General features: G+C 38.8%; 2 protein-coding genes across 2 annotated transcripts in view; both read left to right on the plus strand.

Moving 5' to 3' along the window:
* Window positions 1-27,587, plus strand: part of PNLIP (pancreatic lipase) — a 122,864-nt gene that overhangs the window by 70,678 nt on the left and 24,599 nt on the right. The gene's annotated exons all lie outside the window — the stretch shown is intronic.
* LOC133239445 (dnaJ homolog subfamily C member 10-like) lies at window positions 23,955-26,841 on the plus strand. The gene has a single exon (XM_061403591.1). The coding sequence runs from the start codon at window positions 24,348-24,350 to the stop codon at window positions 26,727-26,729; it is 2,382 nt and encodes a 793-aa protein (XP_061259575.1). The 5' UTR covers window positions 23,955-24,347; the 3' UTR covers window positions 26,730-26,841.

A 27,587-nucleotide genomic window follows, 5' to 3' on the forward strand; every position in this document is an offset into this window, starting at 1 on the left:
GTACTAGTTTGCATTCCCACCAACAGTGTAAGAGGGTTCCCTTTTCTCCACACCCTCTCCAGCATTTATTGCTTGTAGACTTATGGATCGCAGCCATTCTGACTGGCGTGAAATGGTACCTCATAGTGGTTTTGATTTGCATTTCTCTGATAATGAGTGATGTTGAGCATCTTTTCATGTGTTTGTTAGCCACCTATATGTCTTCTTTGGAGAAATGTCTATTTAGTTCTTTGGCCCAATTTTTGATTGGGTCATTTATTTTTCTGGAATTGAGCTGTAGGAGTTGCTTGTATATTTTTGAGATTAGTTGTTTGTCAGTTGCTTCATTTGCTATTATTTTCTCCCATTCTGAAGGCTGTCTTTTCACCTTGCTTATAGTTTCCTTTGTTGTGCAGAAGCTTTTAAGTTTAATTAGGTCCCATTTGTTTATTTTTGCTTTTATTTCCAATATTCTGGGAGGTGGGTCATAGAGGATCCTGCTGTGATGTATGTCGGAGAGTGTTTTGCCTATGTTCTCCTCTAGGAGTTTTATAGTTTCTGGTCTTACGTTGAGATCTTTAATCCATTTTGAGTTTATTTTTCTGTATGGTGTTAGAAAGTGCTCTAGTTTCATTCTTTTACAAGTGGTTGACCAGTTTTCCCAGCCCCACTTGTTAAAGAGATTGTCTTTAATCCATTGTATATTCTGGCCTCCTTTGTCAAAGATAAGGTGTCCATATGTGCATGGATTTATCTCTAGGCTTTCTATTTTGTTCCACTGATCTATATTTCTGTCTTTGTGCCAGTACCATACTGTCTTGATGACTGTGGCTTTGTAGTAGAGCCTGAAGTCAGGTAGGTTGATTCCTCCAGTTCCATTCTTCTTTCTCAAGATAGCTTTGGCTATTCGAGGTTTTTTGTATTTCCATACAAATTGTGAAATTATTTGTTCTAGCTCTGTGAAGAATACCGTTGGTAGCTTGATAGGGATTGCATTGAATCTATAAATTGCTTTGGGTAGTATACTCATTTTCACTATATTGATTCTTCCAATCCATGAACATGGTATATTTCTCCATCTATTAGTGTCCTCTTTGATTTCTTTCACCAGTGTTTTATAGTTTTCTATATATAGGTCTTTAGTTTCTTTAGGTAGATATATTCCTAAGTATTTTATTCTTTCCATTGCAATAGTGAGTGGAATTGTTTCCTTAATTTCTCTTTCTGTTTACTCATTATTAGTGTATAGGAATGCAAGGGATTTCTGTGTGTTGATTTTATATCCTGCAACTTTACTATAATCATTGATTAGTTTTAGCAATTTTCTGGTGGAGTCTTTAGGGTTTTCTATGTAGAGGATCATGTCATCTGCAAACAGAGTTTTACTTCTTCTTTTCCAATTTGGATTCCTTTTATTTCTTTTTCTGCTCTGATTGCTGTGGCCAAAACTTCCAAAACTATGTTGAATAGTAATGGTGAAAGATTTTTTAACAAATAGTGCTTGAACAATTTGTTATACTTATGCAGTTGGAACCTCTACCTCATACTGTGTAGTTAAAAAAAAAATCTATTCCAAGTGGATTGACTTACATTTTAAAGGACTAGCTACAAAACAATTAGATATTATAAATCAACTATCTTTAAAACTTTTTAAGAAGGATAACTGAAAAAGGAAATACATATTTAATTACACTAAAATTAAGAACTTCTGTTCATGAAAAGAAAACAAAGTAAAAACTCCATGATCTCACAATCAGAAGATATAGTGACACATGTGTAACTGATAAGCTATTTATATTCAGCATATGTAGAGAATCCTTACAAATATGAAAGAAAAAAATAACCCAATAAAAATGGTGAAGAGGCACTTTACAGAGGAAGAAACCTAAGTAGCCAAAGAAAAGGTGCTGAATGTCATTGATAATCAAGGAAACATGGACTGAAATCACGAGGTGGTTTTGTTGCCAACAGATTGGCTAAACTGTAAAAGTCTGATAACATCAAGTTATTGTAAGGACGTGGAGCAACCAGAATAGACGTACAGTGCTGATGGAAATGTAGATTGGAACAACCTCTTTAGAAATATCAGCAATTTGACACAACCACTAAAGAGCAAGAACAAAAGGCTGTCAAAAGAACTTTACAGCCTATCAAGTCCAGTCCTAGATATGTAATCTGAAAACACAGTCACACAGGTAGTATGTAAGAACATTCACAGAGAGTTTTTGTAACACCAAAACCAGATACAATCCAAATATCAATAAGCAGGAAAAAATGGATAAATTAGTGGTGGTGTAATCACAAAATAAAATTTTGTGATTTCAGTTTTTGGCAAAAACTGAGCCAAAGCTACTCACAACATGGATGAACTTCAAAAACATAATGTTAATGGAAAAACCAAATCGCAGAAGAATGCATACATACAGTATGATTGCATTTATAGAAAGTCAAAGACATGAAAAACAAAGCCATATGTTTTTAGGCATACAAACACATATTGTATTTCAAGCACACAAAGTAGTTTTAAAAACTGCAGGGTGGTGATAAACAAGGTTAGATCTGCGGCCACTGCTGATCGAGGAGGAAGGGATGGAATGGAAGAGGGTCATGGAGAGGATTTGTCCTGTTCCTTCAGCTGGGGGCCAGATACAGGGGTGTCTCCTCATATACACACTCACCAAATATTTACCCAGAGCCCTCAGTGTATCAGGGGAGACGACCATGAACAAGACAGACGTGCTTTTTGGAGCTGATTTCTGGTGCTAAAGTGGTAAAGAACCCGTCTGCCAAAGCAAGAGATGTAGGAGACCTGGGTTGAATCTCTGAATCAAGAAGATCCCCTGGAGAAGGAAATGGCAACCCACTCTAGTATTCTTGCCTGGAGCATCCCATGGCCAGAGGAGCCTGGCGGGCTACAGTCCATGGGATCGCAAAGAGTTGGACACGACTGAGCATGCACACGCCTGGTGCTTAGAAATAGACAAAAAAATATGATTAATAAATAATATATGTTATATAGTGATAGAAACTAAAGATTTTTTAAATGAAGCATAGAAAGAGATGAGGAAGGAAGTGTTGACTAGGATGAGTTGAAATTTTATGTAGGGTGACCAGGGAAGGCTTGCTGTGGAGATGGCATTTTTCCAGTAGTCATGCATGGATATGAGAGTTAGACTATAAAGAAAGTTGAGCACCGAAGAATTGATGCTTTTGAACTATGGTGTTGGAGAAGACTCTTGAGAGACCCTTGGACTGCAAGCAGATCCAACCAGTCAATCCTAAAGGAAATTAGTCCTGAATATTCATTGGAAGAACTGATGTTGAAACTGAAACTCCAATACTTTGGCCACCTGATGCAAAGAGCTGACTCATTTGAAAAGATCATGATGCTGGGAAAGATTAAAGGTGGGAGGAGATGGGGAGAACAGAGGATGAGTTGATTGGATGGTATCACTGACTCAATGGACATAAGTTTGGGTAACCTCTGGGAGTTGGTGATGGACAGGGAGGCCTGGCGTGCTGCAGTCCATGGGGTTGCAAAGAGGTGGACACGACTGAGTGACTTAACTGAACTGAACTGACCAGGGAAGGCTTGCTTTGGAGGTGGCATTTGGATGAAGTCCTGAAGGTAGCATGACTGAAGCCCTGTGGCTGTGTGGGGAGGAGAGCTGCAGGTAGAGAAAGGCCAGAGGCCTGCTATGGGAGCAATCAACCCTCCAGGAGTAGGGAGAAGTCAGGTGGCTGGAGCCCAGCTGAGGACTGGAGGGTGGGGAGGTCAGGGGTGTGGGGTGCAGGGAGGGTGCGTAGGAGACATATTGGAAGGTGCCGGGGGAAGTGCATCACAAGGAAGCTTTTGGTTTTATTCTGAGGGAAACATGATGCTATTGTGGTTTTGGACAACAAGTTAACTGTCTTTTATCATGATTCTTTATTTCACACACATATTTTACAAGTATTCTTTTGTGACAATTCAATATGAATTTTTATGCGTATTTAAGAACTAAAGTAAGTCTTTCTCCCTCTCCTCCTCTCCTTCTTTCTGCTTTATTCCCATGGACTTACGAAACAGGAGACAGGTGAACATGCAACTCAAATGTTTAATTAGTAAATAAGCTTATAACACAACTATAAATAGCAATAGTCATCAGGGACTCGAAGGTGTACTTTCTAAATAGCAGCCAGAAGCAGCTATGGAGAACTCACTTTTGTAACAAGCCCAGACTTAGTCTCTGGCTGTGACTGAAAGGTTAGCTTGATATTCACATGACCAAATGCCTTGAAGAATTAGGACTGTGATTCTTAGAAGTTTCTGTTCTCTGATGTTTTAACCCAGTTCTGAGATAACGAGAGCTCATTAAAATCCCCATGCAGGATTTTACAGACAGCTGGTGTGATGATGCCCGTTGAACAAGATAATTCACTCTTCCTTTATCCATAACTAATCTGACTTTATCAGAACTGGTTCTTTTCTCTGTGTGTGTCACTACAAGCAGGTCACTCACTAAAACTTCTCGATCATTCATTATACACAAAAGCCTCTGCCCTTTTATTCCTCTTGTTTTCTTCGTTTCTGCACCTGCTCTCTTATCTGGGCACAGAGTCATCTTTTTCAGGGACACATATTCAGGATTCAAAGGCAGTGGCTCTTTATCATGAGTCTCGGCTCCTGGCCTCACAGAGCACATCTGAGCAGGTAGATTAGACAGATGCTGTACACATAAACCTCCAACTCTCCTCAAGAGAATATCTTTTCTGTTTTTTTTTTTTTTCTGGACAGAATTTTCCAAGTTGAATCTCAGCTTATTCTCTCCCTCGTAGTTTCATCCGATGGTCTATAACTTGTTCTTCCATTATGCGTTAACCACAGCTCCTTCACTTAGCTCACTTTTTCTTCTGCATTATTGTTGAGAGGTAAATTGGTCGGGCATACTTTATTCTAACTTAAACTCACTTTTCTAGAATGACTGAATGACTTGGTTGAGTTTGCAGTGAAGAATTATCTTCAATTTCCTGTTTGTGAATTTACTGTGGTTTAGTCAAGCTGTTCAGGAGAAGGCAATGGCACCTCACTCTAGTCCTCTTGCCTGGAAAATCCCATGGGAGGAAGAGCCGGGTAGGCTGCAGTCCATGGGGTCACAAAGAGTCGGACAGGAATGAGTGATTTCACTTTCACTTTTCACTTTCATGCATTGGAGAAGGCAATGGCAACCCACTCCAGTGTTCTTGGCTGGAGAATCTGAGGGACGGGGGAGCCTGGTGGGCTGCCGTCTATGGGGTCACACAGAGTTGGACACGACTGAAGTGACTTAGCAGCAGTAGCAGCAGCAGTCAAGCTGTTCACAGAAAAATATACATGGGTAGGTAATTTTGAGGGTTTATTTGGCAACCTTCCCTAACAGGCTCTGTGGTAACAAAGTCCTTTTCAATCACAAGCATATTCCAGAATCGTGGAATTAAAAAGAACCACATTGAAATTTAAGCATTGCTTATTCAGATGTAAGGAGAAGGGCATGGCAACCCACTCCAGTATTCTCGCCTGGAGGATCCCCATGGACAGAGGAGCCTGGTGGGCTGCAGTCCATGGGGTCCCAAAGAGCAGACATGACTGAGCAACTAAGTACACACCCACTCAGATGTAAAGATAAATTTAATGTCTATACTTATGACCTTCCCTCAGTGTTTAATGATAAAAGTTTTTCAGTGGTTAACATTGGAAACATTTGTGTTCTCTCTCTTTGGAATTGCAAGCAAAGGGAAACATTTACCCATAAAAGGACATTTCTATTCTAGCACAGTGTATGGAACCTCCTGAAACTGCCTGGTGAATGGGGAAAATTTGTCCTATTAGATATTGCAAATGCTTTTTTTAAGACATAAAACATACTTCATACCTATCTACTTTTAAGTTAAATTTAAATATATCGTGGCTTTGAGTATTCTGAGTCATATACACTTAAAAAATGTCACTGTTAAATATCCTTGAGAGTTTTTTAGATATAATTTACATAAAGCAAAGTGTACGATATGGCTTAAATGTAGGGCTTGAGGCACTCTTATGCATACTGTGTAACCTCTACTCAGATCAAGATGTAGAACACCCTAGAGAGTTCCCTTCTGGCCCTGCTCTCAGCCTCCCCCACTCAGAGGTAGCCACTTCTCTGACTTTGTCACCGGATGATAGTTTTCTGTTTGTGACCTTCACATAATAGGAATCATACAATATTATTACACGTTTTTGAGTTTTTAAAAACTGAATTATTGTTTTTAAAAACCATATGATCCAGGAATTCTATTTCTGAATATAGGCCCAAAGAAATTGAAAGCAAGGCTTCAAACAGACATTTGTACACCCATGCTCATAGCAGCAGCATTCACAGTAGTCAAAAGGCAGAAGCAATGAAGTGACCATTCATGGATGAGTGGATAAGCAAAATGTGGTACATACAAATATTACTCAGTGCTAAAAAGGCAAGAAAGAATACACAAGTTACATCATGGATGATACTTGAGGATATTGCTCTAAGTGAAACATATCAGTTACCAAAGGAAAAATACTGTGTGAGTCCAGTTACATGACGTACCTAGAGTACTCAAGCTCATAGCACAGAAAATAGAACGGTGGTTGCCAGGAACCATGGGGAGAATAGAAGTGTAGAGTTATTCTTTAATGGCACAGAAAATCAGTTTAAGTGAAATAAAACTGAAAGAGATGGATGGTGGTGATGATAGCACAACAATGTGAATGTTTAATGCCACTGAACTATATACATCAGAATGGTTAAGATGGTAAACTTTGTTATTAGTGTTTTACCACAATTTTTAAATCAAATTATTTCAGTCATTTTTCCAGTCTTTGAAAGCTAGATTCAACAGTTTTTGGCACTTGTTTGTAAATGCTGCTGTTGGGGGCAATGGCAGAGAAACACAAATATTGTGTTTCAAGAGTTGTCTAATGAAAGCCTTTGTAAAGGGCTAAAACCCTATACTTTCAAATTACTCAACAGGTCAAAGTTTGGCTATGCTGCATATTTTTTTAATTTAAAATCTATATTCATAAAATAGCCTTAGAATCTTGAAAGAAAGCCATACATTGTTTTATCTGTAAGTGCATTTGGATCCAGGATATCTCCAGCTCAAGCCAGAGATGGAAAAATTCATGCATGAAAAGGGAAGTCTTCTGACCAAGATAGGACCCTTATGCTCGAGTTTAAAGCCTAAACCAAGAAAAATAAAAAAACGAGTATTTCTCCTCCCTCTGAATTAATGGTCATGGACACCAGCATTGAGTGGGAAATAAGGTTGGAAAGTATGACTGACCTGAGAAATGTCAGGGATAAGACACTTCTGTGCTTAGAAAAGAGCATTTCTGCTGATGATATTGCAGTTAATTGTTGACACATTTGTTTGGATGTTTGGATGTGAGTTGCTAAGACAGAGGAGAGAGCGGGGAAAGACATACCTGCTACAATGTGTGTGTGTGTGTGTGTGTGTGTGCGCGCGCACGCGTGTACACACGTAAGAACCCAATGTGAGATCTACCCTGATAACAAGTTCTTCAGTGTACAATACAATATCGTTGACTATATGTACAGCATTATACAGCAGATGTCTAGAGCTTATTCATTTTGCTTAACTGAAATGTTATGCCTTTCGATTCATAACTCCCCACTTCCCTTTCCCAGCAACTGGCAATCACCATTTCACTCTGTTTCTGTGAGCTTAACTATTTTCAGTACCTCATATAACTGGAATCATGCAGTATTTTTCCTTCGGCAACCTTATTTCATTTAGTTCATGTCCTCAGGGTTCATCCATGTTGTCACATATTACAAAATTTCCTTCCTTTTAGAGGCTGAATAACACGCCATTGCACACATGTGCCTTGTCTTTATCCAATCATCTGACAATGGACACAACTCAATGTCATAAGAAATAATAGCCCAATTTTAAAATGAGTGGAAGACTTGAATATCCTTTTCTCCAAAGAAGACATTAAAATGGCCAACACCTATGGCTGATTCATGTTGATGTTTGACAGAAAACAACAAAATTCTGTAAAGCAATTATCCTTCAACTGAAAAATAAATAAAAATTTTAAAAATTTATGAAAAAATGCTCAGTGTCTCTAATCATCAAGGAAATGCAAATCAAAATGAGAATGAGGTATAGCCTCACCTGTCAGATTGGCTATTACCAAAAAACAAAAGACAACAAGCTTTAGTGAGGATGTGGAGAATTTGGAACTCTTGTACAATGTCGGTGGGAATACAAAATGGTACAGCTGCTGTGGAAATCTATATGGAGGTTCCTCAAAAGATTCAAAATAGGACTACCGTGCATCCAGCAATTCCATTTCTAGTTAATTATCTGAAAGAATTGAAGTCAGGAGCTCAAATAGGTATTCAGTTCAGTTCAGTTCAGTTCAGTCGCTCAGTCGTGTCCAACTCTTTGTGACCCCATGAATCACGGCACGCCAGGCCTTCCTGTCCATCACCAACTCCCGGAATTCACTCAGACTCATGTCCATTGAGTCGGTGATGCCATCCAGCCATCTCATCCTTATTAGCATCCTTATATTCACTGTAGAACTGTTCACAGTAGCTGAGACGTGTAAACAAATTTTATGTTGACTCACCATGTACTATTTGGCAGAAGAAGGTCCTTAAATCATGTTCTGGATAAACTTGAAATTCATTTTGGAATGCTTTCCACATAATTTTCCGTGAGCAGCCATTTGAATCCTCCTCAGGGAAAGATATGAATATCTGCTCCTCTAAGGATAACAAAAGCAAACTTTACGACTACTCTTTTTTTTAATGCCTATGTATTTTATCTAATCAAAATGAAGTTAAACTTATAAATCTTTTTACCTATAATGCTGTAATTCTACTTTTGATATATGTTCACCTGAAATTACAGTTTACTCTTGCCAAAGAGATGTGTTCTCAAATACTCGTAGTATACTGCAGTAGCCAAAAACCAGAGACATCTCATTGTCTGCCAATAACAAAGTGGCTAAATAAATTGTGGTATATTCATGCAATGAAATAACACACAATTTCTATAAAGAAAGGACTACTGATATATTCAACAACATGAATTATTCTCATAGACATAATATTGAATGAAAACTGTCAGACACAAAAGAATACATACCATATGAGTCCATTTATATGAAGCGTAAAAACAGGCAAAACTAATGAACAAAGGTGATATAGGTCAGAATAGGACTCTTGGGAGTAATTTCTCACTCAAAGGGGTCCTAAGGAAGTCTTCTGGGTGCTGAAATATTCCATATTTTGATTTTAGTAATGGTTACATGGATAAATATACATGCATAAAAATTCATCAGGGGGTGTACTTTTTCTATTATAAGCCCTTAATTTTTTTAAATTTAATTTTATTTTTTAACTTTACAACATTGTATTGGTTTTTCCATATATCAAAATGAATCCGCCACAGGTGTACATGTGTTCCCCATCCTGAACCCTCCTCCCTCCTCCCTCCCCATACCATCCCTCTGGGTCGTCCCAGTGCACCAGCCCCAAGCATCCAGTATCATGCATCGAACCTGGACTGGTAACTCGTTTCATATATGATATTATACATGTTTCAATGCCATTCTCCCAAATCATCCCACCCTCTCCCTCTCCCACAGAGTCCAATAGACTGTTCTATACATCAGTGTCTCTTTTGCTGTCTCATATTCAGGGTTATTGTTACCATCTTTCTAAATTCCATATATATGCGTTAGTATACTGTATTGGTGTTTTTCTTTCTGGCTTACTTCACTCTGTATAATAGACTCCAATTTCATCCACCTCATTAGAACTGATTCAAATGTGTTCTTTTTAATGGCTGAGTAATACTCCATTGTGTATATGTACCACAGCTTTCTTATCCATTCATCTGCTGATGGACATCTAGGTTGCTTCCATGTCTTGGCTATTATAAACAGTGCTGCGATGAACATTGGGGTACACGTGTCTCTTTCAATTCTAGTTTCCTCAGTGTGTATGCCCAGCAGTGGGATTGCTGGATCATAAGGCAGTTCTATTTCCAGTTTTTTAAGGAATCTCCACACCGTTCTCCATAGTGGTTGTACTAGTTTGCATTCCCACCAACAGTGTAAGAGGGTTCCCTTTTCTCCACACCCTCTCCAGCATTTATTGCTTGTAGACTTTTGGATCGCAGCCATTCTGACTGGCATGAAATGCAATCCCTTAGTTTTTAAAATGCTAAATTTTAATGTCTAGAAAACTTCAAACAGTGAAATTGTATGTTTGGAGATCTTTAGAGTCAGTAAGCCCAAGACATTTATGTAATTTAATGTTAATTGATATATTACATTGGTATTATTTTTGTTCTTCCATATAATAAACATATTCCATATAATAAATATAATAAATAAATATGTATTATTAATTTCTTTTTTCCATTATATGAGGCTTTTGGTAACTATGATCTATGAGAATAATTCTCCTCATAGATCTATTTTTAATCAACTTTGTCATAAACTTTGTTATTTAAAATAAACTGCAGTCAATTAAAGTAGATGATTTGATGAGTTCTGACAGTTGTATAAGCTGTTAAAACTGCCACCATAATGAAGATATACCCTCAAAAAATTCCTTCTCTCCCCTTTACTGTCCATTCTTCCCTCCATCCTGGCTCTAAGCAACCATTCTGTTTTTGTATATGCAAAAAAGATTCACTTGTATTTTCTAGAATTTTAAATAAATGGTGTCAGACAATACATATTCTTTTGTTTCTGGCTTCTTTCACTCAATGTGATGACTTTGAGATTCATCCACGTTCTTGGGTGTGTCAGGAAGTCACTCCTTTATATTGATGAGAATTATTTTCTTGTATAGACATGCACGTTTGTTAACCCAGCTATTTGTTGATGGATATTGGGTATTTCCAGGTTTGGCTACTGGAAAGAAAGATGCAATGAACTTTCATATGTAAGTCTTCCTGTGTACATATTTTTATTTTTCTTGTATAAATACCTGGGAATCAAATGGCTGCATTATTTGGTAAGTGTATATTTAACTTTAAGAAACCAAGAAGTATTTTTCCTAAGTTCAGTTCAGATGCTCAGTCGTGTCTGACTCTTTGTGACCCCATGAACCGCAGCACGCCAGGCCTCCCTGTCCATTACCAACTTCCGGAGTCTACCCAAACCCATGTCCATTGAGTCGGTGATGCCATCCAACCATCTCATCCTCTGTTGTCCCTTTCTCCTCCTGCCCTCAATCTTTCCTCGCATCAGGGTCTTTTCAAATGAGTCAGCTCTTCACATCAGGTGGCCAAAGTATTGGAGTTTCTTTCAGCTTCAACATCAGTCCTTCCAATGAACACCCAGGACTGATCTCCTTTAGGATGGACTGGTTGGATCTCCTTGCAGTCCAGGGGACTCTCAAGAGTCTTCTCCAACACTTCAGTTCAAAAGCATCAATTCTTTGGCACTCAGCTTTCTTTGTAGTCCAACTCTCACATCCATACATGACCACTGGAAAAACCATAGCCTTGACTAGACGGACCTTTGTTGGCAAAGTAATGTCTCTACTTTTTAATATGCTGTCTAGGTTGGTCATAGCTTTCCTTCCAAGGAGTAAGCGTCTTTTAATTTCATGGCTGCAATCACCATCTGCAGTGATTTTGGAGCCCAGAAAAATAAAGCCACTGTTTGGAGCCCAGAAAAATAAAGCCCTACCCAGCCACTGTTTCCCCATCTATTTGCCATGAAGTAATGGGACCAGATGCCATGATCTTAGTTTTCTGAATGTTGAGCTTTAAGCCAACTTTTTCACTCTCCTCTTTCACTTTCATCAAGAGGCTCTCTAGATCTTCTTCACTTTCTGCCATAAAGGTGGTGTCATCTGCATATTGAGGTTATTGATATTTCTCCCAGCAATCTTGATTCCAGCTTGTGCTTCCTCCAGCCCAGCATTTTCCTAAGTGGTTATATATTATTGCATACCTACTAGCATTGTATTTTTCAGTTTCTCTGTATTCTTGTCAACACTTGGTATTGTTAGTCTTTTAAATTTTAGCCAGTCTAATAGATATAGTGGCATCTTATTATGATCTTAATTTGCATTTCCTTGATTATGCTAATATGTTCAGTGGTATAAAGGAAATTATGTCATAAGGAATGAACACAGAGAAAATCTTAGAAGAGAAGTAAAAACTATACAAAAGGATGAATTAGAAATTCCAGCATGAATACATAAAATATATTAAAAATTCCACAAATGGCTTAATAGATTGATGATTACAGAAGAACTTGACTATAGATCAGTAGAAATTATCCAATTTTAAGAACAGAGAAAAATATTGAAATATAATAAAGAACAGAACCTTAACAACCTGGTGAGCCATATCAAAAAGCCTAACATACATATTATAATTTGAGTACTAGAAGAAAAGGGACAGGTTGTACATTACAAATATTTGAAGAAAAATTCCCAAATTTGCTGAAAGATATAAATTTACACATTCAGTAGGCTTAGCAAACTGCAGGGAGGATAAATGCAAAGAAACCACACCTGGGCACCATATAATCAAAATGCTGAAACCGAAGATAAATTCTTGAGAACAGCTGGGGAAAACAACATATTACACATGATTTAAATAACTGCTCACTTCTCATTAGAAATCTAAAATCCAGAAGAAAACAGAATGTCTTTAAAATGCTGAAGGGATAAAGCATCAGCCATATTTCTATATCCAACAAAATACCCTTCAAGACTGACATGAGAAGAAAACAAAAATACTAACTCAAAAAGATATATACATTCCCATGTTTAGAGCAGCATTATTTGCAATAACCAAGATATTAGGAATCAACCTAAGTATCCATCAACAAATGAATGGATACAGAAGATGTGACGCACTACACAAGCACACAGATGCACAAAACTTGAACAATGGAAGACTCATGCTCAGTCACTCAGTCATGTCCAACTCTTTGCAATCCCATGGACTATAGCCCACCAGGCTCCACTGTCCATGGAATTTTCTAGGCAAGAATATTGGAGTGGGTTGCCATTTCCTTCTTTGGGGAACCTTCCCCACCCAAGGATCAAACCCAAGTTTCCTGCATCTCCTGCTTCTCAGGTGTATTCTTTACCACTGAGCCATCATGGAAGCCCAATGGAATGCTACTCAGTCATTAAAAAGAATGAAATATTTTCATCTGCAATAACATGGATGGACCTTGAGGGAATTATGCTAAGTGAAATAAATCAGACAGAAAGACAAATACTGTATGTTCTCACAAGTGGAATCTAAAACCAAAACTAAGCAACAGCAAAGAAAACCCCAAGCTCATAGGTAGAGACCAGATCAGTGGTTGCCAGGGGTGGGGGTAGGGATGGGGCAAGTGATATGGGTTAAGGAGATCTAAAAATACAAACTTCCAATTATAAATAATTCATGGGGTGTAATATACAGCCTGGTGACTATGTATTGCATATTTAAAAGTTGATTAGAGAGTAGATCTTAAAAGTTTTCATCATAAGAAAAGGAATTGTAACTATGTGTGGAAATGGATGTTAACTGCACTTACTGTAGTGATAATTTCTCAGTATATACAAATATTGAATCATTATCTTGTATACCTGAAACTAATGAGATGTTATAAGTCAGCTATAAATGGTCTGCTAGGTCACTTCAGTCGTGTTTGACTCTTTTGTGATCCCACCAAGCTCCTCTGTCCATGGGATTCTCCAGGCAGGAATACTGCAGTGGGTTGCCATTTCCTCTTGCAAGGGATCTTCCTCACACAGGGGTCAAACTCGTGTCTTTTATGTCTCCTCCATTGGCAGGCCTGTTCTTTATCACTAGCGCTACCAGGGAAGCACCCTCCCCCCTCAAAAAAAGTGGTGTGCCAAGTCATTAAGGTGACAGAGGATGAGATGGTTGAATGACATCACTGACTCAATGGACATGAGTTTGAGCAAACTCCAGGAGATAGTGAAGGACAGGGAAGCCTGGCATGCTACCGTTCATGGGGTATCAAAGAATCAGACATGACTTAGCGGTTGAACAACATGTCAACTATACCTTGATTTTTTAAAAGAGATTTTAAAAACAGTTCAAAGAATTAGGGAGCCTGCTCTAAGAAGAGTAATGCAAAATTATGAACGTAAAATTAGGCATAGAACCTTGAAAAGACCCATGCACCTGAAAAGGGGCTCTAAAATTTAAGCCAGGTAGATCTGGCTTGAGATGATTCCTGCTGGCATTCTGCTTGCAGACAAGTTTCTCCTTTTTCAAAAACATAATACCAATTCTTAAAAAATAAGCCTTCTGTCTTGTCTGTCTGTACTAGGGCTTAATAACTATACTTCTATTCCTCATTCTATTTCTATTTCTGTTCCTAATTGCTATTTCTCAATTTGAGTTAACTTGAGAGCAGTCAGAAATGGAAGTTTCCTGGTAAAGCCGTTTACAATGTAAAAGTCCTCTGCTCTCAACAACCTTTCTTTTGTGGCCTGAATCTTATTGTGTCCCATGATTTTAGGCAAGAACAGTATCTTTATATTGAATTTCTTTTAACCTAAAGGTTGCTTGTGTTTGTATCCAGAGCACTTTCCTCAGTAATCTGAAGTCTCTCTTGTTAAGAGGTTTTTCTTCCTTTTCTTGTCATCGCTAATCCATGCATTAGTTACTTTTCTGAGTTACTGCAATTTCATCGGTTCTCAGGTAGCACTGCTGCTGCTGCTGCTGCTTCAGTCGTGTCCGACTCTGTGTGACCCCATAGACGGCAGCCCGCCAGCTCCGCCATCCCTGGGATTCTCCAGGCAAGAACACTGGAGTGGGTTGCCATTTCCTTCTCCAATGCATGAAAGTGAAAGGTGAAAGTGAAGTCCCTCAGTCGTGTCCGACTCTTAGCGACCCCATGGACTGCAGCCTACCAGGCTCCTCCGTCCATGGGATTTTCCAAGCAAGAGTACTGGAGTGGGGTGCCGTTGCCTTAAAATAAAACCCTGCCTGCCAATGCAGGAGACATAAGACACATGGATTCAATCCCCGGGTGGGGAAGATTTCCTGGAGGAGGAAATGGCACCCCACTCCAGTATTCATGCCTGGAGAATCCCATGGACAGAGGAGTCTGGCAGGCTACAGTCCATAGGGTCACAAAAGAGTCGGAAACAACTGAAGTGACTCAGCACACCCGCATAAGCATGAACGCATATTCTTGCTTATAAAGAACTAGTTTAGTAGAAAGATTGTGGAATTTCAAGTCAGAGGATCTGGATTTAAGTGCTGACCTACTCTACGTACAACCTATATTGTCACTTAATACCTGTTCTCAGTAATTTGTCATGAAATGGGGATAAGGTTACTGTGAGAGAAAATCATATGGGAAAGCAGTTGTAAAAGAAAAGAATGTGTTTTAAAAACAAGAGTGAAGTGAAATGAAGCCGTTTTGGGATCAAAGAAAACAAAGCGAATGTAGGCCTTCTAGACTACGAGAAATTCCAAAGACGGAAACTTGCGATGAAACACATCAGAAATGGTAAATATGTGGACAAATGAAACAGATTATCTTTCCACCCATAACATTTTTCAAATCTGTGACTTGATTGTGACATCATCCTGTGGGGTGTGTCTTATTATATACATGTAATAGGTATGACAACTATAGCATAAAGGGACAGAGAATGGTAGGAAATGAACCTACACAGCTGCAAAGTTGTTAACATTTATGTGAAGTGGTACAGTGTTAACTCTAAGTAGTCTGTGAAAAGTTAAAGATACATGTCTCCCTAGAGCAACTGCTAAAAACCAATAGAGGTTAAAATAACACAGTAGAAATTAAAATCAATGAATTTGTATAATCAGAAGTAAATACCTGAAGGGATACCTGGAGCATAACTTAAGGCCAGAGGTGTGTGGCAGGAGGAACACAGTTCCACTTCTAATGATGAAAACAGCAGTGTTACCTCATGCTCAGCCCCAAAGTCAGGGGTTTCAAGGACTCTTCCTAGGTAGGTAGATAGACTGACAGATATTGACAGATATCAGTAGAGGTGGAGAATAAAGCTACATTAGAGACAACTGGGGAAAGCCTGGCAGTGGGGCTTGGAGTCTGGTCTGGACTCTGCAGTAACTGATGCTCTGTCCCTGTGCAAATTACTTTCCCTCTTTGAGCCTTGACTTCTCCAATTTTGGTGAAATTGAGAATGTGAAAGATTGTTTCACATAATATTTTGGCCACTTGATGCAAAGATCTAACTCATTTGAAAAGACCCTGACGCTGGGAAAGATTGGAGGCGGGAGGAGAAGGGGACGACAGAGGATGAGATGGTTGGATGGCATCCCCTACTCAATGGACATGAGTTTGAGTAAACACCGGGAGTTGGTGATGGACAGGGAGGCCTGGCGTGCTGCAGTCCATAGGGTCGCAAAGAGTCGGACACAACTGAGCGATCGAACTGACTGACTGACTGACTAAAAGATTATTTCTAAGATTGCTTCCTTTAAACAAACAGGATTTGGAATGAGGTTAGGCTATTTCTAAATTAATTACTTTTAAGTTTTTTTGTTGGTGGTTTTCGCTTTCCCTCTAGCTCTAATATAGTAAGATTTCATTTTTTTATTTTGCTTATGACGTTCTCCTTTATCGTAGACTCCTCACATTATAAAGCTCTGGTGAGTATCTGTATGTTTTCATTGGAAGTAACTTTCCACTGATATGTATTAATGGTAGAGATGTAAAAGTCATTTGATGTTTTTTAATGGTCTTTTAATCATAGGGGAAAAAAACCTTTTTTCACTTCCCTTCAATATATTTAGTTAAGGGGCCCTCTAGTGGAAGAATCTTGCATATAGCACTACAGTAGTTAAAATGCTTACAGATTGATGGCTCAGATGGTAAAGAGTCTGTCCTCGATGCAGACCTGGGTTCTATCCCTGAGTCGGGAAAATCCCTTGGAGAAGGGAATGGCTATCCACTCCAGAGTTTTTGCCTGGAGAATTCCCTAGATAGAGGAGCCTGGCGTGCTGCAGTCCATGGGGTTGCAAAGAGTCAGACATGACTGAGCGACTGAACTGAACTGATACATTAAAAAATAAAATATCTATGCTTATATTACAGTAAAATTCCCCAAATTCAGGCCCTCATTTAAATTAAACTTCTAGTTAATTCATTATCAAAATATAAGACTGCATAGATAAGATTATAACAGTTAAATTCTTTCGGTCCCAATTATCGTTTGTTGCCATTAGATTAACCGTGTGCGTGAGAATGTATAAAATAGAAGTGATATTACGTTACTCCCCAAAAATGTGTCCAAAGAAAAGACACTTGAGTCCCATATCATTTACCTCTTTCCTAGAGAGTGTCTGCATTTTTCAGGTGAAAGAAAGACTGTGTCGACTGGAGAGAAAGTACACTTAGAACAGAACTTGGGTCTCTCAGAGTGATGGTGGGGGCCAACGTGCATTTCCCCTTTTGCTTACATGTCAAAGGAAAGTCACAAACACTTCTAGCTACAAAATATGCCTTATCAAAAACAAACAAACAAAATCTGACCTGTTACTAGGTTCCACAGGTTCCTCCCTTAGGAATTTGTTCTAAATTAATTGCATTAATTGTGATAACCTATACACGTTCTTCCCTTAATTCAGCAGAAAAGTACTGTGAAAGGCAATGATTTTTAAGCTTCATTCGGAAGCCAGCTTGACCTCATTTGCAGTCAATTATGCTGAAAGATATAAATATATCTAAAGCAATTTAATTAATTAATCTGGTATGTATACTGAGTTTCAATCCATTATTAGTTTTAGCTTTAACAAATTGATATAATCCATCTAAAATATCAAATTGGTTGTATTAAAAGGAGCCTCAAAGGGCAAATGAAAAACTGAACTTACTAAGCAGAAAGAGATATGAAAATCATCTTAGACTTGAATTTCAAGAGGGTAAGTAACTATTTTAGGGCTTCCCTGGTAGCTCAGTCAGTAAAGAATCTACCTGCAGTGCAGGAGACCTGGGTTCAATCCCCGGGTCAGGAAGATCCCCTGGAAAAGGAAATGGCAGCCCACTATAATATTCTTGCCTGGAAAATCCTGTGGACGGAGGAGCCTGATGGGCTACAGTCCATGGCGTCACAAGAGTAGGACATGACTTAGCGACTAAACCACCACCAAGTAACTATTTCATTATTAGTTTTAAAACAGGTTCCTAAATTGGTTTCTGATAAGAACCTTAAATGACTCATCAATAAATTTAGCTTTCTTTTCACAGTAGAGGGGCAAGATAATGACTCATGACAACTACCTTAAGAGTTATATGTACTCTTATTTTCTTTATAAAAACAAAGAAAAAAAATGGCTAAAAATATTTGGAATGCTTTTATATCTTCCCTTGCTGCTGCTGCTAAGTTGCTTCAGTTGTGTCCGACTCTGTGCGACCCCATAGACGGCAGCCCACCAGGCTCCCCCGTCCCTGGGATTCTCCAGGCAAGAACACCGGAGTGGGTTGCCATTTCCTTCTCCAATGCATGAAAGTGAAAAGTGAAAGTGAAGTCGCCCAGTCGTGTCCGACTCCTAGCGACCCCAGGGACTGGAGCCTACCAGGCTCCTCTGTCTATGGGATTTTCCAGGCAAGCGTACTGGAGTGGGGTGCCATTGCCTTCTCCGATATCTTCCCTTGAGTGGACCTAAATCCCACTGTTCCTTTTAGATATTACTGTCGGATTGTCTTGTCAAGTCAAAGTGCCAGAGGTTTCCACTGCATATGCTATTTTGTTATTGACTCATTTGGGCACGTTCTGAAGCAGTTTACTGTCTGAAAGTGGACACTTGTCTTCTGAGGTTCATGTCCCTGGAGACTCCTGGCTCCCAGTCTCCTGGGAGGGCTGAAAGGACAGATGGGGCCACCAGGCAAATCAGAGCCTGTCCATCCTGCAGCTCTGGGTAGGAAAGGCAATACATTTAAGTCCTCTGATTATAATCCAATACAAGAATTATAGTTCTTGTATGTATGGATTTATTTTTAAAAGTCAAATATCCCACTGGTGTATCCTGACCAGGATAATAATTAGGAAAAAAGAAAACAGTCTTTAATGTATAATCAAGGCTGATTTCACTAGAGAATTTACGATGTGTAAACATTTAAGAAGTAGTTATTCTAGTAGCATTCTCAACTCAGAGAGTTTTGCAGGATATCCTTGCCCTTCCTGTAATGTTTAATTGAGAAAAGTATTTGTCATGACATGGAGATGACTAGGGAATGGATATCACCCATAAAAAATGGACAGTATTTCCAGTAATTTTTATGACTCATACAATTTTCTCATACATTAAAGAAATTCTTTATATAACTGCTTATCCAGGAAAGAGTATTTTAGAGAAAGTGGAATTTAATTTAACTTTGTACTATATTTAGTATAACTTAAGTTATCCAAATGACTGCCTCATCTAAAGTATTTACTTTTCAGCAACATGCTCAGCACTCTCCAGACAAAGTTATAGTCATCCTGTAAATGAAGAAAACATAATTGGCTTAATTATCACTTACTGTGTTAACTGTGATTTTCCTTATGTGCTTTCAATTACTTGTCAATTATTTCTCATAATCAAGTATAAAAATACACATATTTATTAAACTCAGACTTGGTGAATATGTATCATTTCACAATTAAAATATCAAATTATATGTTAAGCATGTATTTTTAATCAGAGGTAAGATATTTTGGCCTAGAAGGGGGAAAGATTGAGTTTAATTAGAAATAAATAAAATAGATTGTTAGTAAATTCTGCAAAGCCTTATAGAAGCACAAATAAAATAGGAAAAGTTCATCAGAATAACAGTAATAATAATAATAATAATAAATAAATCGTCTGCTCTACACCAGGCCCCATTCTACTGCTTTCCCTTATCTACTCCTCACAGGAGCACAATGAGATAAGTTTTGTAGCATCTCTATTTTATAGATGAGGAAATTGAAATACAAAGATCATTAGATTTCATTGGTTTTTCTATGATGTGCATCAGTGTGATTTTCACTGGATTTATCCTGCTTGGGGATTGTTGAGTTTCTTGTATGTATGGATTCATTTTTAAAAGTCAATGTTAGACATTTTCAGCCATTATATCTTCAAATACTTAATTTAGCATCTTCCCCAGGATTCCAATTTTGTATATACTAAAATGCTTGTTATTTTCTCACCAGTCACTCTGGTTCTATTCAATTTTTCAGCCTTTTCTTCTCTATCTACTTCAATAAAATAGTTTCTATTGCCATGCTTCAGTTTACTGATCTTTTCTTCTGTAGTGCGCAATCTTTTGTTACATCCATTGTTAAAATTTCTATTCTAACTCATGTGTCCATGTTTTCCTTTAGATCTTGAATATATTTATGGTGTGTGTGTGTGTCTGTGTGTGTGTGTCTTAGTTGTGTCCAACTCTTTGTGACCCTATGGACTGTGGCCCTCCAGGCTCTTCTGTCCATGGGATTTCCCAGGCAAGAATACTGGAGTGGGTTGCCATTTCCTCCTCCAGGGGATCTTCCCTACTTAGAGATCAAACCCATGTCTCCTACACTGGTAGGCAGATTCTTTAGCACTAGCACCACCTGGGAAGTTATGGTAGATATTTTTAAATTTTTATTTTCTAATTTTATTATTTCCATTAATTCTGGATATCTCCCTATTAACTGGTAAGTCATATTTTTCTGCTTCTTTGCATGTCTGGTAATTTATCATTGCTGGTCATTTATAATTTTACATTATTGAGTATATTATTGTCTTCTACCAAAGATAATTTTATGAGTTTAATTTTTCTTTTTTAGTTGAATGGAGGACTCAGTTAATTTACTTGCAGATCAGTCTAATCTTTTTGAAATTTGTTCTTATGTTCTGTTAAGCTAGATTAGGATTAACCTTTATTCTTGGGCTATGTTAGCTCTCCTCCTACAGCATGGCCTTTTGGAAGGTATCTATTGAATGCCTTGATCATTCAAATTAGATCTCTTAATCTTCTTAGGCCATATGTTTCCCAATTGTGTGTGAGCTGCAGGAGTTGTTCAGATTATAAATTTTTCCCCAAACAGTTAATCTTTCCCTAATCAGTTCAGTTCACTCTTTGAGACCCCATAGACTGCAGCACACCAGGCTTCCCAGTCCATCACTAACTCCCAGAGCCTACTAAAACTCATGTCCATCATTTCAGTGATACCATCCAGCCATCTCATCCTCTGTCATCCCCTTCTCCTCCCGCCTTCAATCTTTCCCAACATCAGGCTCTTTTCCAATGAGTTGGTTCTTCACATCAGGTGGCCAAAGTACTGGAGTTTCAGCTTCAGCATCAGTTCTTCCAGTGCATATTCAGGACTGATTTCCTTTAGGATGGACTGGTTGGATCTCCTTGCAGTCCAAGGGACTCTCAAGAGTCTTCTCCAACACCACAGTTCAAAAGCATCAATTCTTTGGTGCTCCGCTTTCTCTATAGTCCAACTCTCACATCCATACATGACTACTGGAAAAACCATAGCCCTGACTAGATGGACCTTTGTTGGCAAAGTAATGTCTCTGCTTTTTAATATGCTGTCTAGGTTGGTCATAGCTTTTCTTCCAAGGAGCAAGCATCTTTTAATTTCATGGCTGCAGTCACCATCTGCAGTGATTTTGGAGCCCCCCAAGATAAAGTCTGTCACTATTTCCATTGTTTCCCCATCTATTTGCCATGAAGTAAGTGATGGGATCAGATGCCATGATCTTAGTTTTCTGAATGTTGACTTTTAAGCCAACTTTTTCACTTTCCTCTTTCACTTTCATCAAGAGGCTCTTTATTTCTTTTTTGCTTTCTTCCATAATAAGGGTGGTATTATCTGCCTATCTGAGGTTATTGTTATTTCTCCCGGCAATCTTGATTTCAGCTTGTGCTTCCCCCAGCCCAGCGTTTCACATGATTTGCTCTGCATATAAGTTAAATAAGCAGGGTGATGATATACAAGCTTGACCTACTCCTTTCCCGATTTGGAACCAGTCTGTTGTTCCATGTCCAGTTCTAACTGTTGCTTCTTGACCTGCATACAGATTTCTCAGGAGGCAGGTCAGGTGGTCTGGTATTCCCATTTCCTGAAGAATTTTCCACAGTTTTTTGTGATCCACACAGTCACAGGCTTTAGAGTAGTCAATAAAGCAGAAGTAGATGTTTTTCTGGAACTCTCTTGCTTTTTTGCTGATCCAGTGAATGTTGGCAATTTGATCTCTGGTTCCTCCGCCTTTTCTAAATCCAGCTTGAACATCTGGAAGTTCACAGTTCACATGCTGTTGAAGCCTGGCTTGGAGAATTTTGAGCACTACTTTGCTCGCGTGTGAGATGAGTGCAATTGTGCTGTAGTTTGAACATTCTTTGGCATTGCCTTTCTTTGGGGTTGGAATGAAAACTGACCTTTTCCAGTCCTGTGACCACTGCTGAGTTTTCCAGATTATCCAAGATTCAAGTGGAGCCCCGTGCCATTTTCTGAAAACTTTTCATCTTTATAGCTTCCTGCACTCCAGTACTTTGCTCTGCACCTTCTAACTACTTTAGGCTCCGCGAACTCCACTCTTTTTCTCCTCGGCTCAATTAGTCTGCCTTGCTCCAGCTGGAACCTCCCTCCTTGTGCTGAGGTTCAGGAAATGCCTCCAGGCATATAGCTAGAGAGATCAAAAGTCTCACCTCATTTGTTTTTCTTTTTACCCCATTTATTACAATCCTGCACTACCCATTGTTCAGTCTTTGCAAATCACTGATATATTGTCCAAACTTTTAATTATGTATGGTAAAAGAACAATCCTGATACCAGCTGCTCCATCATGGCTTGAAAGAGAAATCCATTCGCTTATAATTTTTTAAGTGGATTTTGCCAGCCTTAAAAGGTTAGTGATGAAATGCACCTGGTGAGACAGCCTCTGGCTTTGCCTGCCCTCTGTCAGTTTCCTCAGATCATTTCTAATTGTTTGATCCCCCAAACATCTCAGGTATAGAACAAAAAAGATTTTTTACAAATTATTAGTTTAGTATTTTTCTTTATTTTTTTTCCTTTGTTTGTTATCTCTCTTTTGTCCCTCTTTCATCATAGCTCTCAGTACCCAAGCTGTGACCTCTGAGTCTGTTGAATTTTGCATCTCTCTACCTACTTGCTATTTCTTCCTGCTCAATGACATCTGCTGAATCTTGTTATTCCATTCTTTAAGTACCTTGTAGTTGCATCCTATTAAAACCTCTTAGAGCTCATGTCTTGAAAGGAGTTCAGAGTGGCTGGAAAACGGTCCAAATGGGTATCAGCAAGGTTGGAGACCTCAGGGAAGCTAATCGTATCTATAAAGTCTTACTTGTAGTGAGGAATTCCCCAGACACTAGCTACATGTGGCCACTTGAAATGTGACGCCTGTTGAAATGATAATATTTTGGATATTTTGGACTAAGTAAGTTGTTAAAATGTATTCACCTATTTCTTTTTACTTTTCAAAATGTGGCTTACGATACAATATTCCTATCAGGCCGTGCTGACCTAGAAAGCACAGGGCAGGGAAGGAGGCTAAAGTTTTAAGGACAATAGTGTGGCCAGTCTGTGTTTTAAACCTGACTGTCAGGCAGTGTAGAGGATACACACTGTTCTTCTGGGAACAAGGAAAGCAATTAGAAGACTACTGTGACGGTCCAGGAAGAAATTATTATCATATTTAATATCACAATGGTTTTATTTCCATTGGAAAAAAAATTGCCATTTGCTGCATTAGTAGTAAGGGAGCAAAATACAAATAAAGCAAGTTATCAAAAAAAAAATGTGGGGTCCGCGGCGCGCATCCGCCGCAATGGTCGCCGCAATGGTGCGGGTGCGCGGGCGTAGTGGTTACAGCGTGTTCTTCAGCTCCGGGTTGAAGCCGGAGCCGGACCCGGAGCCGGATTCCGCGCCGAGGGCCACGTCAACCTAAACCTACACCGCACTCCCCACCCCGTTCGGCCCGCAGGTCCTTAGGCGAATCCTCCCAAGCTGCGGCCTCCACGCCTTTCCCACAATGCACCGCGCCAGGCCCCGCCCCGCCTCGCCTAGGAGACCGCCGCGCGAGGAGCAGACCGGAGCCGGCTGCGCTGGTAGCTGCCGGTGTGGCTGGTCCAACCGCATCACAGGCGCGGCGGCCCAGCGGTCAGAGAGTTTTTTTGGTGACGTGAGAAGAAAGGATTAGAAATGAATCGAAAACCGTTCACAGATTAACATTTGGGGAGACAATTTATGATGCCTGTTTCACTTTTGGAGTAATGTGGACAGAAGTTCTCAAATTTGCATATTACATCAACTGGAACCAGTGGCATTATCTTAATGTTTATTTAAATCAGAACTTGTACAAGAAAAACAATGGGAGTCTGGTTAAATAAAGATGACTATGTCAGAGACTTGAAAAGGGTCATGCTCTTTTTTCTAGTAATGTATATGGCCATTTTAGTGGGTACAGATCAGGATTTTTACAGTTTACTTGGAGTATCCAAAACTGCAAGCAGTAGAGAAATAAGACAAGCTTTCAAGAAATTGGCATTGAAGCTACATCCTGATAAAAACCCGAATAACCCAAATGCACATAGTGATTTTTTGAAAGTAAATAGAGCATATGAAGTACTCAAAGATGAAGATCTGCGGAAAAAATACGACAAATATGGAGAAAAGGGACTTGCAGATAATCAAGGAGGCCAGTATGAAAGCTGGAATTACTACCGTTATGATTTTGGTATTTATGATGATGATCCTGAAATCATAACATTGGATAGAAGAGAATTTGATGCTGCTGTTAATTCTGGAGAACTGTGGTTTGTGAACTTTTACTCCCCAGGGTGTTCACACTGCCATGATTTAGCTCCCACATGGAGAGACTTTGCAAAAGTAGTAGATGGATTGCTTCGAATTGGAGCAGTTAACTGTGGCGATGATAGAATGCTTTGCCGAATGAAAGGAGTCAACAGTTATCCCAGCCTTTTCGTTTTTAGGTCTGGAATGGCTGCAGTGAAATACCATGGTGACAGATCAAAGGAAAGTTTAATGAATTTTGCCATGCAGCATGTTAGAAGCACAGTGACAGAATTATGGACAGGAAATTTTGTTAACTCCATACAAACTGCATTTGCTGCTGGTATTGGCTGGCTGATCACTTTTTGTTCCGAAGGAAGCGATTGTTTGACCTCACAGACATGTCTCAGGTTAAGTGGTATGTTGGATGGTCTTGTTAATGTGGGATGGGTGGACTGTGCCACCCAGGACAACCTTTGTAAAAGTTTGGATATTACAACAAGTACGACTGCCTATTTTCCTCCTGGAGCCACTTTAAATAACAAAGAGAAAAGCGGTATTTTGTTTCTTAATTCATTGGATGCTAAAGAAATTTATTTGGAAATAATGCATAATCTTCCAGATTTTGAACTCCTTTCAGCAAATTCACTACAGGATCGTTTAGCTCATCATCGGTGGCTCTTATTTTTTCAATTTGGACAAAATGAAAATTCAAATGATCCTGAGTTGAAGAAACTAAAAACTCTACTTAAAAATGAACATATTCAAATTGGCAAGTTTGACTGTTCCTCTGCACCAGACGTCTGTAGTAACTTCTATGTTTTTCAGCCATGTCTAGCAGTATTTAAAGGACAGGGAACCAAAGAATTTGAAATTCATCATGGAAAGAAGATTCTATATGACATACTTGCCTTTGCCAAGGAAAGTGTCAATTCTCATGTTACCACACTTGGACCTCAAAATTTTCCTGCCAATGAAAAAGAACCATGGCTAGTTGATTTTTTTGCCCCTTGGTGTCCACCATGTCGAGCTTTATTGCCAGAGCTGCGAAAAGCATCAAAGCATCTTTATGGTCAGCTTAAGTTTGGTACATTAGACTGTACAATTCATGAAGGACTCTGTAACATGTATAACATTCAGGCTTATCCAACAACAGTGGTATTCAACCAGTCCAACATTCATGAATATGAAGGACATCACTCTGCTGAACAGATCTTGGAGTTCGTAGAGGATCTTATGAATCCTTCAGTGATCTCTTTGACACCTACCACTTTCAACGAACTGGTTAAACAAAGAAAGCATGATGAAGTCTGGATGGTTGATTTCTATTCTCCATGGTGTCATCCATGTCAAATCTTAATGCCAGAATGGAAAAGAATGGCCCGGACATTAATTGGACTGATCAATGTGGGCAGTATAGACTGCCAACAGTATCATTCTTTTTGTGCCCAAGAAAATGTTTGGAGATACCCTGAGATAAGATTTTTTCCCCAAAAATCAAATAAAGCTTATGAATATCATAGTTACAATGGTTGGAATAGAGATGCTTATTCCCTAAGAATCTGGGGTCTAGGATTTTTACCTCAAGCATCTATAGATCTAACACCTCAGACTTTCAATGAAAAGGTTTTACAAGGGAAAAACCATTGGGTGGTTGATTTCTATGCTCCTTGGTGTGGACCTTGCCAGAACTTTGCTCCAGAGTTTGAGCTCTTGGCTAGGACACTTAAAGGAAAAGTAAAAGCTGGAAAAGTAGACTGTCAGGCTTATGCTCAAACTTGCCAGAAAGCTGGTATCAGAGCCTATCCGACTGTGAGATTGTATCCTTATGAAAGGGCAAAGAGAAATACTTGGGGAGAGCAAATAGACTCCAGAGATGCAAAAGAGATTGCTACCTTAATATATGAAAAATTGGAAAAGCTCCAAAATCATGAGAAAAGAGATAAGGACGAACTTTAATGACGTTGAAAATGAAGAAAAAATTGAAAAGAAATCGACAGATGACATCAGAAGATACCTTTTCAGAAAGTTACTTATATTCCTGATGGGAATAAATGAACCTTATCTTGGACTTACAGTTGCACTGCCTGAATCTGTACAACATTGATATAAATGAAAGGTCTGCAGACTTTTCTATAAACGGCCATATCATAAATATTTTAGGCTCTGTAGACCATGTATGGTTTTTTGTTACATATTCTCTGGTTTGGTTTTGGTTACAACCCCTTAAAAAATGTAAAAACCATTCTCGACTCAGGGCTGTGTACAAATAGGCCACAAGCCACATTCAGCCTGTGGGCCACGGATTGCTGACTCCCAGAAAGGTGTTTAGGCTGGCTGGCCTAAGAAATAAAAGTGTATTTTATCACTTAACTTTTTGGGGCTGGCCTGTAAGGAGAACTTGGTTTTTAGTCACCTGTTCTAAAAAAATCTCGGAGATTGATGCTCTGACCATGTATTATTTCATTTAAAAAAACATTCAAAATGTGGGAAAACCATCTTTCTAATGGTTGAAGAATTGTTGTAATTTTTCACATATGACAAAAAATTTTCTAACAGTAAGTAAACAAATCCTATTGACTTATACAGTATTCATAAATATCTGAGGGGGTGGAATATATATAGTAATTAACTGGGCATTGTAAACTATCTCAAGTATTTCTGTTTTAAAGATAAGTGTTCATTTATTTTTTGAGCTGCTTTCATAATAGTTTTTCCCTGTGATGGTAATTGATTTTTTGAAGCATCTTTCTAGTAATTCATTTTTAGCTCCTGGGCTTTGATGCATGTCCTCCATTTACATTTGCCTTTTTTCCT

Source organism: Bos javanicus, chromosome 26 (assembly GCF_032452875.1).
Source record: "Bos javanicus breed banteng chromosome 26, ARS-OSU_banteng_1.0, whole genome shotgun sequence".
NCBI classification, from domain to species: Eukaryota; Metazoa; Chordata; class Mammalia; order Artiodactyla; family Bovidae; genus Bos; species Bos javanicus.